Raw genomic sequence first — 16,285 nt, 5'->3', positions numbered from 1 at the left:
TAGGCATGCATGATCACATCCTGTTCTGGTATCAAACCCAGAGTTTTGTGCATGCTAGGCAAGTACTGTACCAAATAAAACAGTCCCAGCGTCCCAGGAATTGCTTCATAGAATAAAAAGGGTGACAGTCACATATGTGTGACAATGTGTAACTCCAGGGTTTCATAGACTAATAATTTCTAGAAAGCTAGTGACAAGCACAGGGACCAACAGGGAAGTTGGAGGGGATCTTCCAAGGGCCATGAAGCACAACAAGCCAGACTGGACCTGGATTCCCGGTCACTGTCCTGTGCCACACCCTTCCAAAAGCTCACAAATGCAGCAAGTTTAAGATAGACCCAAAGCATGAGAAAACACTTAAAGCAAAGAACACTAGTCTTTCCAATCTCCTGTGTTAATAAACGTTTCCCAAGCACTGAGTAGAGGCTAGCTGAGTAGACAGAGAAATGGATTCAATGTGAGTATCAAGTCTGGTAGCTACACCCTCGTCATGGTGTGAGAACGCCCCATGTGATGGCCCAAACACCTGTGTGTGGGCTTTCATCCTGCATAGGGATCTCCATGGATAGGAGGACTCTGAACTCTGAGGACCTAGCTTCAGGGCCCCTGGGGCACAGATTGCTCCCTAGCTCCTCATAAACCCAAAGTGATTGCTACCCTTCTTGCTAAAGCAATGTAGATTTCGTTCCTACAGATTGCAAATAATGAACTACAACATCTGTTTCCATAGTGAAAGCTACCTTGGCAACAGACACGAGCCAAGAATTCATTTTTTTTTTTTTTTTGAGTCTTCTCAGTTCTTTTGCTCTCTCAACCTGCCTTCCCTTCCCTGCAGCAATCCACCTCAAGGAGCATGTGTCTACCTCCTGAGTGGTGGATGTCTCAGACAGAGGTGATCTGAGGTGTGACCTCACCATCAGTCAAGGAGGTGGGAATGCCCAGCCCTTCCCTTTACCTTCACGTAAGACTTCTCCGTGTCTACAAGCTCCTGGATGACTTTTCGGAGGCGATCTGCATCCGAGAGGTGCCGAGCCGGAGGCCGGGAAGGTGGGTCCTGGCTCTCCGCGGGTGCTTCCATGGTGCTGGTGCGCGTGCTGTGGAAGCCCCTGCAGAGCTCGGTGATCTGTTCAGCGCTCTGAGAGATAACAAGAAAGGGAAAGTCAGGCTCAGGACACGGCTCCCCAGCTCCCCAGCATCGGGTGTCCGCCTCACCGGGAACACCAAGTGTTCCCATCTGCACCCAGTACACTATCAAGGAGCCTCACAAAGAGGCAGGTCTGGGGCACGTGGCTTTATCCACCTCAGGCTGCTCTCACTAGAACCCGAGTCCTGTAAGAAAGATGGCATCTCTAATGTTTCCATTGGTACGTGATGCTCCCGGCCGTCACAAGAGCTGTGACTGCATTAGCACTAAAATCAAAGCGTCAGGAATGAGGCTGACTCTCTGCTAAAGTTGAGGTTGCTCTAAACACCCAGACATGGAGCTTTCTGAACAGAACACACAGGAGGCAGACTCGTTGAATCCATTCTGTCCTCAACAGTTGGCCTGACGAGCTTTCCAACTCCCAGTGTTCTGGGAGACTCAGACATGGTGAGGTACCATGGCAATTTTAGGAGGGCTTGGCCCCAGTCCGCCTGAAGTTCTGCCCTCAAACCTAACCATTTAGCCTGAGCCACGTAGCGGTTATAGATGAAAACGCTCACACTAGAATGGAGTAGAAGGTGAGACACAAATTACACGCCTCAGAAAAATTAGCTGTTCTAGCCCACCATCCCTTTCTCTTCCACCTCCTCTGCTTCCCAACAGAGTGTCTTCATTCGATGGAAAATCAGAATCGAGACAAAACCTCAACAAGCATCTCCTGCCTGGCCTTGCTCTCTAGTTCAGTGATTCCCCGCTGTAATCCTGTTCCATCTTCAGAGGAGTGAAGGGTGGCTCCTGTCTGAGTAAAGAAGACTTTCCAAGGTTAGAAACATTGAGGTGCAGACTGGGCGGTCTGGAAACCAGCAAGAGTATGTGTAAAACAACTGGAAAATGCAAAAATGGTGGATGGAAAGGCCACCCTGGACCAGGAAATTGTGGAAACCCAGCAACGAGGTGAAAATTGTAAATGTGGTTCTGAGAGGTACATGAACCAAGGAAGAACCCAGAATGCTCTAGTATTGTGGTAGGAACCTGGACGCAGGAACGGACAGAACCTAACTCCCGGAGCAGGTGACGGTGAGCCTCTGCTCTCAGTTTTACATTAGTCCCGGCTTACAATAGGCATGAGGTGAAGGAGAGATTGTGTCTACAACTGGACACACAGACTTCAAAAGAGTTTACTACAAAACAGTTCAATCAGAAAAACAATTTTCCTTGAACATATGTATTTTCTACTTGTTCTTATTTTTAAATTTGTACACGAATGTTTCTGGTAATGCCTATCAGAAGGTGTGTATAAAATTCAGTAAGGAAACAGATGTGGAGGGCCTGGGTCATGGCTCAGCGGAAGGAGTGCTCTCCTAGGTTGGACACAGTTCCTGGGTTTGATCCCAAGCACCAGGAAAGCCAGCTTGGGCATGGTAGTACAATTCTATAGTCCCAGCACTCGGGAGGCAAAGGCAGGAGGGTCAGAAGCTAAAAGTCATATTCAACAACAAAGTGAGTTTGAGACCTGCATGAGCTGTATCAGACACTGCCCCCCAACACACACACGATATTACAGATCTGAAGGCTTCAGAATCCAGCTTTTTTGAATTTCTCATATCATGTTTACAATGGTCAGCCTTTGTGATTTGTTTTGGAAGCTCTAACCCCATCACATCCTAACAGCCGAAGCACACAGGAGAGGGCAGAGGCAGCAGCCTTTCTCTTCCAGCCCGTGAGGAACAGGAAGGACTAGAATGGAGACATCCAGACTCCTGCATCTCCCCCCTTGCCAGGGGACCCTAACCTCACGCTCATTTTTCTCTGGAAGCTTTCCAGCATGATTCCATTCTGAACCAGAAGCCCTGGGATCCCATCACAGGTGGAGTTTTTGTGTGTCCGTTTGTTGTTTGGTTTCATTTTATGAGACCAGGTCTAACTATGTAGGCCTGGTTGGCCAGGAACTTGCTCAATAAGCCAGACTTGCTCTCAGCCTGCAGCAGTCTTCCCTCCAAGTGCTGAGATCACAAGTCTATGCCACTATGCCCAGCAGTGTGACTGTTTTTAAGACTGGGTCACCCTGTGTAGCCCCCAGCAACTTTGTATTTGAGGTCCTCCTACCTTGCCCTCCCAAATGTTAGATTACAAGGATGCACCATGCCCAACACACGGATATCTATTAAAAGTTTCCCCCTCAGTGATGCCAAGATGTGGCCTTCAGGAGAACTAGTAGTCTACCCATCAGGCCAACTTCACCTGCCCAGGTTTCCCAGGAGTGGCACTGCCTCCAACTTATTACCCTTTCCCTCAGGATAGCAACATATAAGAGGCACAGAATCGGCTTACATCCAGAAGATCACTTTGGCAAAAATCACACCTAAACTGTGACCCTGGTTCTAGGCCTAGCCTTCTACTAACTACTAAAACAGCCCATGAGAATAACAGGCTCAAAAACTCCTTACTTGAAATTTTATTCTGGGATTTGCACGACAGACTCAGACAATGCAGTCCTGCAGTCCTGAAAACCAATAGTCTCCAGAGCTGCGGAATCTATATTAAGCTTGCATACACCACACAAAATAAGATCTGACAAAATGCACCATAAGTTACATGGCATCTGGTGAGATTACAGTTTTGCCTTGCTGGGATGTCAGAACTCACACCTAACATTGCGGTGTTAAAATAACAAGATTTCAAAAATAAAGTATCTTGCCATTTTGGAAAAATCAGAATTCATTTTAAAAACACTTCACATGGGATTGACTTCCAAAAAGTGAATGTTAGCCGGGTTGTTTCAATGGCAAATTACTTGTCAAGATACTGCAATTAAGTGTTCACGGGCGGCGAAGGTGCCTTTTGCACAGTTAGCAGTTTAAGCCATTGCCTAAGCCTGGATCGTGAGGAGGCGGGGTCGTAGAGTTTGTAAGGATGCATTTACAGCGTCACCTGGATACAGGTCACTTCCTCTGTGCTTTCCCATGGTGATAAGCATCAAACAGTAACAGGCCACACACAGTCTATGGTTAAGTCACTTAGGAGCAGTGACATTCCTGAGTCTTCTGCATCCTTCCTGATGAACAAATAGCAGTGCCTGTCTGTCAGGTGACCACGCCCTTCTCCATGTGGGTCCGGGAGAAGAGGAAACTTGCCTTTATTGAGCGCCGGCACCACACCACACGTGTGAGGTCCTCCTCCCACAGAACATGCCACCATCTTGACTTTAGAATGACCCACTGATACCCTGTAGAGAGCAGCAAGCTCTTCCCAGCCCTGGCCACTCATAACATATTCAGTGCAGCATAAGAAAGAGGAGCTGCACTTCCTGCCACCTCTGTCTACCAAAGGGTCCGCCTCTCCTGCCCAGGTGTTAGAAGGATGTGGTCACCACCACTCAGAGTGGTGAGGGCAGCAAGCATCCTTGCATATGTGGTACTTTGGGGTCCACCTGGGGGACAACTGTCTGTCAGGCCACCCAGGCCCCAGGCCCAGGAAGGCTGCTTGAAAAGCAAAAGACGTGGTTACAAGGTAGAGGTGGGAATGTGTGAAGACTCAGGTGCCCAATCGCACTGGGGAGAGTGTGTGCAGAACAGAAAGAACCGGCCTGCTGAAGCGGAAGTCGACTCTTCTGGTTTTCAGTATGTAGCAATCGGGCTCATGGTGGCCGTCTGGGTTTTTTTTCAAGAGGACAAAAACCATCCTCTTCGTGAATTTCTTAAAAGAATAAATGAGAAGTTTCCCGTAAAACTGTCCGGAAAAGCCAAGCATGGACACTCTACCCCCTCAACCCCAAACCAAAAATGCTCTTTCAAATTCTTTCTCGGCACGGTAGTGCACACCTAGAAATCTAACACTGGAAAGTCTTGGGCAAGAGGGTTACATCACCAAGTCTAGCCTGGGTTACGTAGTGAGATCTTGTCTCCTGATAAATCAATCTAAAACTATCAGGTATTTAGAGCCACCAAGTTTGATTCCCTACTTGAAAACAATTTTATCTTTTCTACAGACACGGCCTGACTCACTGTGGAACTCTGAATTCAGACAGATGCCTAGGCAAAGTTCTGCTGGGGTTTGTTTCCATGTGTGGATAAGGCACCTTCTGCCTCCCCATAAAAGAGGCACTGTGTCTATTTTCAAGGAGCCCAGAAAAATATTTGGGGCGAAGGCACCAGCGCTGCCTACAGTGAGCAAGCACCTAACCTCAGTTGCTCTTGTGCGGAAAGTAGGACAGGGTCCTGATCAGACCAAGTTCTGGTGACCCTGCAGCCCTCCCAACCTGGACAGGAAGGCACTACCATCAGTAAATACCACCACCGTCTCCCTGGGACTTGATTTGCCAAATCTCCAGACCACACAACAACTCCAGTAATTGTAACGTTCCAATTTGGAGAGCATCCCTTGCCTGGGTTTTGCAGTTTCCCTGAGGCCACCGGGACCTTAAAAGGACCTGCTAGGCGTTAAAGCACCTCATGGTATGCAATGTCATAGCTACTGCACTCATGGTATGCGATGTCATAGCTACTGCACTCATGGTATGCGATGTCATAGCTACTGCACTCATGGTATGCGATGTCATAGCTACTGCGCTGCTCAGAAGCCTCACACGGCCGCCTGGCTGAGTCTCACGATGGCCCAGTGTGCAACAGCGCCCCATCCACAGCTCTAGGTACAGCCACGTACTTTTGTCTGAAAGGCTTGGCTCACAAACATCTCCCACCCGGGAGAGGAGATTCACAGGTGCTGGATAACGAAGGACTATGTCATATAAGCGCAGGAACTGAAAGGTCAGTGTGCGCTGCTTTTGAGTTCCCAGCCTACAAGAAGAGCTTGGTGGTGGGTATCAGCAGCAGAGGCAGCCAACACGCTGCCCCCCACCTCCCGATGCTATTCAGATGTTGGGGTGACTGGGCATATAGTAAACAGCCTGGCAGAAATGAAGAGATGAAGAGAGGACATGCAGAGAGGACCGACAGGACTGTCAATCTCACTATCAGACTTGAAATAATGAACCCCGAAGAAGCAAGGATTTCCCCAGGAATCTCATGATGGGAGAAGGAAAGGGGTGCCAGGTAGAGGGAGACCTTGTCTCCCTGAAATAGACTTCATAGTTCTAACAACTTGCCAGATCACCTTACAGGATGAGACTGAAGCCCAGATAAATGTGGGTCAGTGGTGGGCAGGGTTGTGCTTGACGGGAACTGCTTAGATATGGACATCCTTAGCCATCTATTTTTTTATTGATTTTTATTGAGCTCTACATTTTTCTCTGCTCCCCTCACTGCCTCTTCTCTCCCCTCTTCAACCTTCCCCCAAGGTCCCCATGTTCCCAATTTACTCAGGAGATATTGCCTTTAGTCTCTCTTAGTGTTCACATTGTTGTCTAAGTTCTCTGGGATTGTGGTTTGTAAGTTGGCTTTCTTTGCTTTATTTTTAAAAACCACCTATGAGTGAGTACATGTGATAATTGTCTTTCTGTGTCTGGGTTACCTCACTCAAAATAATGTTTTCTAGCTCCATCCATTTTCCTGCAAAATTCAAACTGTTGTTATTTTTTTCTGCTGTGTAGTACTCCATTGTGTAAATGTAACACATTCTCCTTATCCATTCTTCGGTCAAGAGCATTTAGGCTGTTTCCAAGTTCTGACTATGACAAACAAAGCTGCTATGAACATAGTTGAGCACATGTCCTTATGGCACAATTGAGCATCCTTTGAATATATACCCAAAAGTGGTATTAGTGGGTATTGAGGAAGGTCGTTTCCTAGTTTTCTGAGAAATCACCACACTGACATCCAAAGGGGTTGTACCAGCTTGCACTCCCACCAGCAATGCAGGAGTGTTCCCTTTTCTCCACATCCTCTCCAGCATAAGTTGTTATCAGTGTTTTTGATTTCCCTTGCCCCCTTTTTAAACTCCGACCTCACTCAAGGCCTGGAAAACAGATGCAAGGGCTTCACTCATCCCTTTGTCTGTCTTCCCAAAATGGCCACATTGAATAAATCCCTTCCTCTGCTTTCCACTATCAATTTGGCTCTTCTAATTGGCTCATTAAGGACTGCTGGTCAGACCTGATTTGTAGCAGCACAGGTTACCCACCCAACCCTGAGAGCAATACCGCAGTGTGTGTTCACTCCCACTCCTCTGGCTGCCTTCTCACCCCCTCTTTCTCTCCTACACTTACCAGCTCTATCCTAGGCCACTGATCTGAACCCAAGGCAAGTCTACATGACGCCCACAGAGCTAATGGCCCAAGATACCAGGAAGAAGAACTGGGTGGGTGAGGCTTCTGCCTTTAAAATCCTAGAATAATGTCAGGCCTGTTAGAGATGAAAGGCCTTCCGGATGCACCAGCTCAGGCAGGGTGTGCAAGCAGGGTCTGCTTAGCATGCCCCATGTTCTCATTAAAAAGAAAAAGAATTCCTCTGTTCACTGTCTAGAAGCCACGAGGAGGCTGTGTTCCTGAGCACTCTCGGGGCAACCAAGGTGTCAGCTGTCACTTCTAGCAAATTAGTCAAGTCAGAAAAGTTCGCCTTCGGGGAAAAAGACGATTAAAAAGTACAAATGACTTTTCCTCAAGTCACTCTGCGCTTCATAAACATGTCACCGCCTTACAGAAAGAGCTAATATTACCAGCATGACTGACAGAAGGGAGCTGGAACCACAGAAACAGAGCATGGGTCTGAGGAAGGAGGACCACCTCCCAAACTTCCCCACAGCGGCTGTGTCAGAGGCCTCAGTGCCGATGCTATGAGGCCCTTGGAGGCAGCTAGCAGGTCTACGGGTAACATGGCGGTGGCTCAGCAGAATGCGGTGGAGCTGTCAAACCATTTGTATTATAGTGGTAGCGATGGGACCCCAGGCAAGCCCCAGTTACATGTGCCTCAGCTAGTAGAGTGCCTTACAGAGCATGAGGGAATCCCTGGGTTCAGTCCCCAGTACCCAATAAGCCAGAAATGCTGGCCCATGCCTGTCATCCCAGCACTCTGGAGGGGTGGCAGGAGAATCAAAAATTCAAAGTCCTTCTTCTGGGAAGTTCAGTGTCAGCCAGGGCTACATGAGACCCTACCTAAAAAGAAAATTAAAAAAAAATCTCCAGAGAATGAGATTTTCGTCTTTAACAAAGAGATAAAGGGACAGATGGAATACCCCCAAATACCTCCTGGGTTCTTCCCCCCACCTTGACCAGAGTTCTAGGCAAAATGAGATAATAAACTATGAAATCAATAGTCAAGTAAATTACAGCACACAAATGCAATGAGAGACAAAGCAGACACTAGAAGACACTGACCTTTAGTGACCAAAAGAGGACAGGATTTATTAGGAAGAGAAAAAAGGTCTACGGTTTTTTAAAGTAATTTTATGCATATTTTCTATATATTAATATGTATGAGTAGATTTTTATAAAATGGAAAATATGTGTGTGCATGTGTATATGTGTGCATCTATATAATATACAGTGGTTAACACTGCATCTCAAGTTATTTTAATTTTAATCTTTTGGCTTATCTGAATTTCCTCATTTTTGTAGTAGTTGAATTTTTAATTTTTTTTCTAAATGGAATCATTTCCTGTTATTTTGCTAAAATGATTCAAGACACAAAAAAAGGTTCCACAAGATGGAGTCTGAAGAGTGAGACTGACTCACCCTCCCCTCACCATGCCCACGGTGGAGCTGGAAAGGCAACTCAGAGCAAGGCATCCCAGGGCAACTTGTAGAACCCTCTGGAAACAACAGAGGAAGCTCTTCTGGGCAGAAGAGGCCGGAGAAATGAACACGAAAGTCGTGGCTCAGGATAAATAAAGGCCGTGTCACTGAGCCTAATGTGATGAGGAGACATGGCCTCTGCAGGAACTGAGGGCCAGTGTGAGAGTGGGCCTGGGCCTAAGACAGGTGGACGGCGCATGAAAGAGAGGCAGGGGCCTCCCTTTGCCAATATTGTGGGAACTAAATATGGAGAACATAAGGTGGTGGCCTTTTTGCCGAGGAGAGGAAGCCCATGGATCAGCAGTTATAAGCAGAGAATCCCCCAGGACCTGGGTGTTGCAGGCCTGGTGTAGTACCAGTCACTCGATGCCTGCCACCTATGGGGCACCTGGCCAGGACAGCAAGCTGAAGGCCTGAGTGCATCATAGCACTGGTCCTCCTGGTCACTCCCCTTCACTCCAGCTTGCAGCCAGAATCCAAAGTCGCCCATGCTGGACCATGTGTCCTCAAATACCTCTTTCAAGACAGGTGATGCATGCATGCACACACACAGACTATGGAGTTAAAACCCTGACATGGCAGGTACCGTCCTTGTGACCTTAACTAACCCCTCCCAACTCAGTCCCATATCTGCAAAAATGACATACTAAAGGAGGCTCAGGGGGTTCAATGAGGGGAAAATGTGTACAGATAACCCACAAAGTACAAGGGCCCAGGACAACCTGGGGCTCAGTAAAAGTTACTACCCAGAGAACCGTCCTTCTCTTATAATCCATGTGTGTTGCACATACTCCAAGTGTGTGCACACATGCATAACATGCATGCAAGGTCAGAGGCCAACCATGAGCGCTGGTCCTCGCTTTCCATCTTATTTGAGACACAGCCTCTTGAATTGGGTTTTGTTCTCTGACTTCTGCTTCCCATCTCGTGGTAGGAGCCCTGGATTACCGACATGCAGTATCACATCTTGCTTTACCTAAGTGCTGTGGATTTGAACTCAGGTCCTCAGGCTTCCACCACAAGTGCATTTCCAGTGGGCAGAGCCATCTCTGAAGTCCTGTACAAGGTGTTTAATGTCTCAACTTCATTTATCTTCAAATGCATGAAAGGACATATTTTCTCTGGTTGCTCCAAGGACAAGCCAAAGTAGTTCACTCTCATCAATAATATTTTTATGAAGCTCCTCCTCTGGGCACACAAAATGATGGCTACAATATAGCGACCCACAGCTTCTCAAACAGGGGTGGCAAGGGTCATGAGGAAAACATGAAGAAGACACGCAGAGAGCTGGGCAGGTCGCTGCAGTTCCACCAGGTACCAGAGCAGGACGAGGTGAAGTTTGCCCAGAGGGAGGGAGGAAATGTACAGCCATTAGAAGTCAAAAAGGGCAAAGGGAGCCTTGTGGACAGATTCTGAGAAGGCAGAGGGATCTGAGGTAGCAACGGTGTGCCAACCTCGCATGCCCAGAGGTCAAGGGGAATGGGCAGTGTATCTCAAGGGAAGAGGCACCTCAGCTGTTTGCAATGGCTTCCCACTCCACAGCCCCAAGCAATCACCCTGTTCTGGGACAGGAACAGCCCAGCAGCTCCTGGTAGCAGGCGTGCCAGGGCTGCTTGTGTCCCCGCTGCCTGCCTTCTGCTTGGTTTCCTTATTTAACAGCAGTCTGGGCCGGATTCGGGAATGAAGAAGATGAGGTCTCTCTGCCAAGGACCTTTCAAGGGGTAAAGGAGCCTTTCAACACAACCAAGCCCTCCTCCCCATGAAACATCATGTTTGATTGCTCCTCCTACAGAAGCTGCATGTGTGGCCCAGTCTATCAGGGTCTCCTGGCTTGGTACTGTGTTTCCCTACTCCAGGAGTCATGTAAAAAGAAAAAGATGGCTTCTCATGTATATGATTAAAACTACTCATTCAAAAGAGCCAAAATTTGCCTTGACTTCCGGGTGCCAAGAGATTCCCATCATCCCACACTAATATAAGTAATTAAAAGAAGACCACTGGAGAGAGGTCAGCAAATCATGTCCTGTGGATCAAATCCAGGCTGATGGCTGTTGCAATAAATAAAGTTTTATTAGAATTCAGCCAAGTGCATTTATCTCTGCTCAGTGTTGTCTGTAGCTGCTTTCATAATAGAAAAGCCTGCGTTGTCCTGATGCTCCCAGACACTCTCTGGCCTTTTACAGAGAAAGTTTCAACTCACCTGTAGAGACAAACACAGATATATATCTGGGTTCGGGAGAAAAGGCTCAGGGACTGAGATCACTGACTCCTTGTCCAGAAGATGTGGGTTCAAGTCCCAGCACCCATGGGGCGGCTCACAACCATCTGTAACTCCAGTTCCGGGGAGCCAATGCCCCTGTCTGGGACTACATGAACATGGTGCACAGACACATGCAACAGATACCTATGCACAAAATCAAAGTGAACTTGAAAAATTTTTTAAATTATGTTTGAATTACAACTCAAGAATTGATAAAACTCTATCCTGATTTTTTTTCAATAACTGGACTCCCATCTCCTTTTGCTTTGAGATAAGGACTCATTAGCTAGCCCAGGCTGACCTCCGACTGTCAATCATCCTGTCTCAGGCACCCAAATGTTGGAATTATAAATGTACACCACCCCTCACAATAATTATACATTTTAAAGCCCCTTTGTTTTGTTTAAAGCCCCAAAGTAAGCATTGTTTTACTAGAGACGACACATGACATCTCAACTTGTCAAAACTACAAAGCAGATGTGCCCAACCATTTCGACACCGAGATATGCAATCTTGTAATCTATAATGTTCATGCAATTGATGGGTTTTTGTTTGTTCTTTAAATCACAAAAAAGCTCCTCATTTTCAGCACATTTACAATTCTGTGTTGGACCACATTCATAACTAACCTTGGCTGCATGGGGCCCACGGGTCACGAGTCAAACATAGCAACTACAAAACCTTTTATGTAAAATTCTTTCAACTATATTCAAAATAAAACAAAACACTGACACCCAGTGTTTTCCTGGCTCAGCTCCAGGGCTCAGGCAAACAGCGTTGAGTTCTCTTAAGGGTTTTGAGTCTGTCTGCTGCGCTCCTTCTAGATGGTGACATGGTTGCTCTTCTTTACCTGTGTCTTAGATCTTTGCCTTCCCATCTATGTGTAAGCGCCTTAGTGATTATCTTACACCATTTGACTTTCATTCCTTTTAGGTTCCCTTAATAAAAGAAGGCCCCAAACCAGTGTTTGCCATTTGCTGGGCAACGCATCTTTGAGATGACTGGTGTTTCGGGTCTACCGCTAACTCTCTTTCCCATTAAAGGGTACGGGGGGGGGGGGGTGCGGGGGCGACATCTCTTTACCCAAGGCCATGGTTCCCTTTTCATTTTCCTCCTTCTGTTTTCTCAATACCCTGCTTTCGCCCTGATAATCTCACAGATGAGTTTAAACATGTTTCTAAGAACCTTCTCTGGCAGCTAGTGTTGTCAGTCAACACCTTCGCTCTTACGGGCTTCTCTGTTGCCGCTGCCTCTCCAAAACCCAGCACTATTTAGCCCAGAGGTAAGGCTCTGCCAGTGTCTCACTGAGCAGCCTTTGTGGGAAAGGTCTTTCATTACAATCCAAGAGTGTACATTACTTCCCCTAGTAATAGCTAGATACAGAAACATGAAAAGATCATAATCGTCATTTATTTGAAGAGAAAATGTGCCATTAACCACACCAACTGTAACCAGTCCCCCCACCCCCAACTCAAGGCAATCCTCCTGCCTCAGTCCCCTGAGGCATGATAGGTATGAACCACCATGCCTATCTTAGGGTTTTGTTGCTGTGAAGAGACCATGGCCATGGCAACTCTTATAGAGGAAAATGTTTAATTGGGGTGACCTACAGGTTCTGTTTAATCCATTTTCATTGTGGAGGGAAATATGGCAACATGCAGGCAGACATGGTGCTGGAGAAAGAACTGAAGGTTCTACCTCTGGATCAGCAGGCAGCAGGAAGAGACAGTGGGCCAATGAACCTGGCTTGAGATTCTGAATCCTCAAAATCCACTCTACAGTGACATGCTTCCTCCAGTAAGGCCACACCTACTGTAACAAGGCCACACCTCCAATAATGCCACTCCCTATGAGCCTATGGGGCCATTTTTATTCCAACTACCACAATACTCATCTTCAATTTCACCACAGTCCAGAATTTTGACAAATCTTTTTTAGCCACTAATATTCTAGGCAGAAAACATGTAAAAATAGAGGGCTAAGAATGCCATTGTTAGGACCTCACACTGGATTTAACAGGTTCTGACCAACCCTGCTCTAACAGCTATGCCCAGCAACCTCAGCCAGACTGCCCATGCTGAGTCCAGTCTCCCTGTCTCTGCTCTCCCCCCTCAAGAAACTGCTTTGCTGGAGTTGTAACCTCAGCGGGTTCCAGCTGTCCTAGAAAAATCAGTGCTTGTGGAAGGTCCTGCCCGGCATATCTGTTCCTCAGTATTGAGAATGCTCTCAGGGGTTCAAAAAACAGCAACTGAAACACACCTAATTTCAGTTCCTGGGACATCTAAGATCAGCTTCTAGATGAATGGTTTCTCAGTCTGTGGGCGTGACCCTTCTGGTGGTCGACTGACCCTTCACAGGGGTCAAATATCAGATATCCTGCATAGCAGGTATTTACGTTACAATTAATAACAGTAGCAAAATGATAGTTATGAAGTAGTTATGATTTTATGTTTCGGGGTCACCACCAACATGAGGAACTGTATTATATTAAAGGGTCACAGAATTAGGAAGGCTGAGAACCACTGTTCTCGACTGTTACAGAGAGCCTAAGTTGGCTGCCTCTAGCTGATGCAATTGACTTTCACATTGAGCATGAACCTTGGGGTTCCACATCCACACACACTTGTTCTGTCAGTGGGAGTGGGTATATGTTACCGTGGCGACATAGACTAATCCAGTCTCACCTGTCCTTCTTTGCTTAGTCAACAAGTCATTTTATTAACTAGTATTAACTAGCATAGCTAGCAGCATGGTGGTACCGCATGGTCATTTTATCCTAGAATACACATGGCTCTGCACAGCCCCGGCTGTGAACGGTGCTGCCTTCCCCATCCACAAGGTGTGTGGAGGGCAATAGAGCAGAAACACTGAGTGGGGAGGTCCTATATGAAGACAGTGTCCCTTGCTGATGGGATCTTCGGGTAATTTGAAGTCCAATAGATCTTTGGGCTATTTTGAATTCCAATGGATCTTTAGGTTATTTTGACTTCCTGTAAATGTGATTCCCTCAGGAGAGAGCGCCGGTGGGACATCAGAGTATAACAGACAGAAGTCAGGGCAACATACAGAACAGCAATTACTGATAGAAATCATGGACTTGCTGTTGGGAGAGCCTGCCACAGCCTCCAATGCTCACTCCACAGCGTGGACACTTAGCTCCTGTACGCTGAGGCCCAGAAAGAAGCTGTCTGACAAGCAAAAAGCAAAAGGTTTTGTTTCTTCCCAAGTATATTTCTGTGCCCTCAAATATATTTTAAGTGGCTATTTTCACAAAGGCAATATTACTCACTGTATTGTAGTGTGGTTATAGACTTCAAGCTGTCGACCTTGCTACTGCTCCGATGAAGACACCTGAAAGAGTAGTTACCAGTCCAGGCCCTACAAGCTTTCTGACCAGACGTTTCGAATTCTTTAATGACTACTGAAAATTCCATTCTATGTCTATGAAATAGATTCTTTCAGACACTTACTACAGTGAAGGAAACCAAAAAGTTGTTTATTGTAACTTAATAGTTTGGATTTGAAGTTAAATCACCAAACAGTCATACCCAGATTTCTAGCAACATGTTCTGTTGTTTCTCACACAGACCCTGATTTTACCCCTGCTGTTTAAGCACATGTTCACCCCTTACTCTACGCTCATTGCTGGGCAGAGTGGTCTCACAGGAAATCCCCTGTGTATCATCTGGCAGAAGCAGTCTCGAGGCTGGCTTTCCCGAAGACCTGCAACATACTGGTCTAATAGCTAATGGTCAGTGTGTCAACCTCTGCCTGGTAAAAGGGGTCGCAATAGGAATCTGAAAGAGCTGTGGAGAAAACTGGCCTTCAGTGAGATGATGTGTTCATACTCCTAGCAGGGCTGGGAACAGCCCAGTCGGTAAGGGCTAATGTAACAGGCACCAACTCTTAGGTTTGGTCCTCAGTCCAACATACATCCAGCCTGGTAGGGCACACCTGGAATTCTAGCACTCACCTGTGATGCACTCGGGAGGTGGAGGCAGGAGAGTCGCTCTTAGTCACACAGTAAGTTCAAGACCGGCCTGGGATACCTAAGACTGTCTCAAAAAAAAAAAAAAATCCATAGCATACACAGAGAGAAAAAGCAGTCATCTTGCTTAAGGCCCCTTTCAATATATGCCATTTATACACATCAGCTTAGTTTAATTCCACCTCTCAGCTGTAAGTCTATATGGGGGTATAAGCCACTGTTTAATAAGTACTTGGGGCAGGGGGACAAAGTGATTTTTCCAAAGCCCACTGAAGACAGTAAGAAGGCTCTGGCCCTCCTGACCCGTCTGTCCATCTACTTCACACAGCGAATTAAGACCCCTCTGTCTAATGCACTTCCCACTCACTTGCATCAGGGGAATAAACAGCTCTCACCACTTCAATCCCATCTCGTACATCCACTGTCCACGAGCACGCTAAAATGTACTTCTAGGGACAGCCTTGGGCCGGGAACAGCCAAAATCCATAGACATACAGGACACATAGTTACCATAGCATGACCTGTCCCTAAATGTTCTTTGTAAGAAAGCCGGCCAGCCAGCACAGGCTCTGGTTTGATGGTGTAAGGGGGCCCCTTTGTTGCCTGGACCTGCTGCAGACCAACTGTGAACTTTTAATGTCTAGGTCATTTGAATGCTGCCCTCTATAATCTTGTGCTTCCACTTTAAGGAAAGCCATCACATACAGTTAGCATGTGGAGGGTGTGACCAAGACTGATCAGAACTGCATGACTCCCACCACAGTGCCAGAAAACCATCTATTTTCCCTCCCATGGGCCCCTGTTAGATGACTGTGCACGCTTTCACTGTGTGTCCTTTCTCTAGGTTTCGTGGATCCAGCATGTAGCCCAGTCACTCAAGAAGAGTGGAACAAAGCCAGAGAGACAGGAAGGACCCAGGGCCAGGGGTTTGACTGAAGCCACCACACACACACACACACACACACACACATGCTTCCAGAGGCCCTGCCTTGTACTAACAGTCCATAAAAATAAATCTTGGAATCTGGCTTTGAGAAGAAAAGCCCTCAAGCAGGTAAAGGCATCAAACTGACTGTTACTTGTTTGACTTGGCTATATGCTTGGGCTGCTTGTCTCCAGCGAGCGCACATACCACCGGATGGCCCTTTGTCATTTTAGGAACACTTCTAATTTTTGCTGTACTTAAGAAATACAATAGTCACGTCA

General features: G+C 46.8%; 1 protein-coding gene across 6 annotated transcripts in view; it reads right to left on the bottom strand.

The window, feature by feature from the left end:
- The window catches only part of Tiam2 (TIAM Rac1 associated GEF 2), a 227,253-nt gene that overhangs the window by 14,970 nt on the left and 195,998 nt on the right, over nucleotides 1–16,285 (bottom strand). For all 6 annotated transcript variants that reach the window (XM_087912123.1, XM_048420109.3, XM_085687874.2 and 3 more), the window contains one exon: nucleotides 956–1,135. In XM_087912123.1, the coding sequence (XP_087768249.1) occupies nucleotides 956–1,135 (180 nt within the window). The remainder of the gene's footprint in view (nucleotides 1–955; nucleotides 1,136–16,285) is intronic.

The sequence above is a fragment of the Myodes glareolus genome, chromosome 1, assembly GCF_982192425.1.
Source record: "Myodes glareolus chromosome 1, mMyoGla1.1, whole genome shotgun sequence".
Lineage (NCBI taxonomy): Eukaryota > Metazoa > Chordata > Mammalia > Rodentia > Cricetidae > Myodes > Myodes glareolus.
This window is presented reverse-complemented; position numbering and strand designations above follow the sequence as displayed.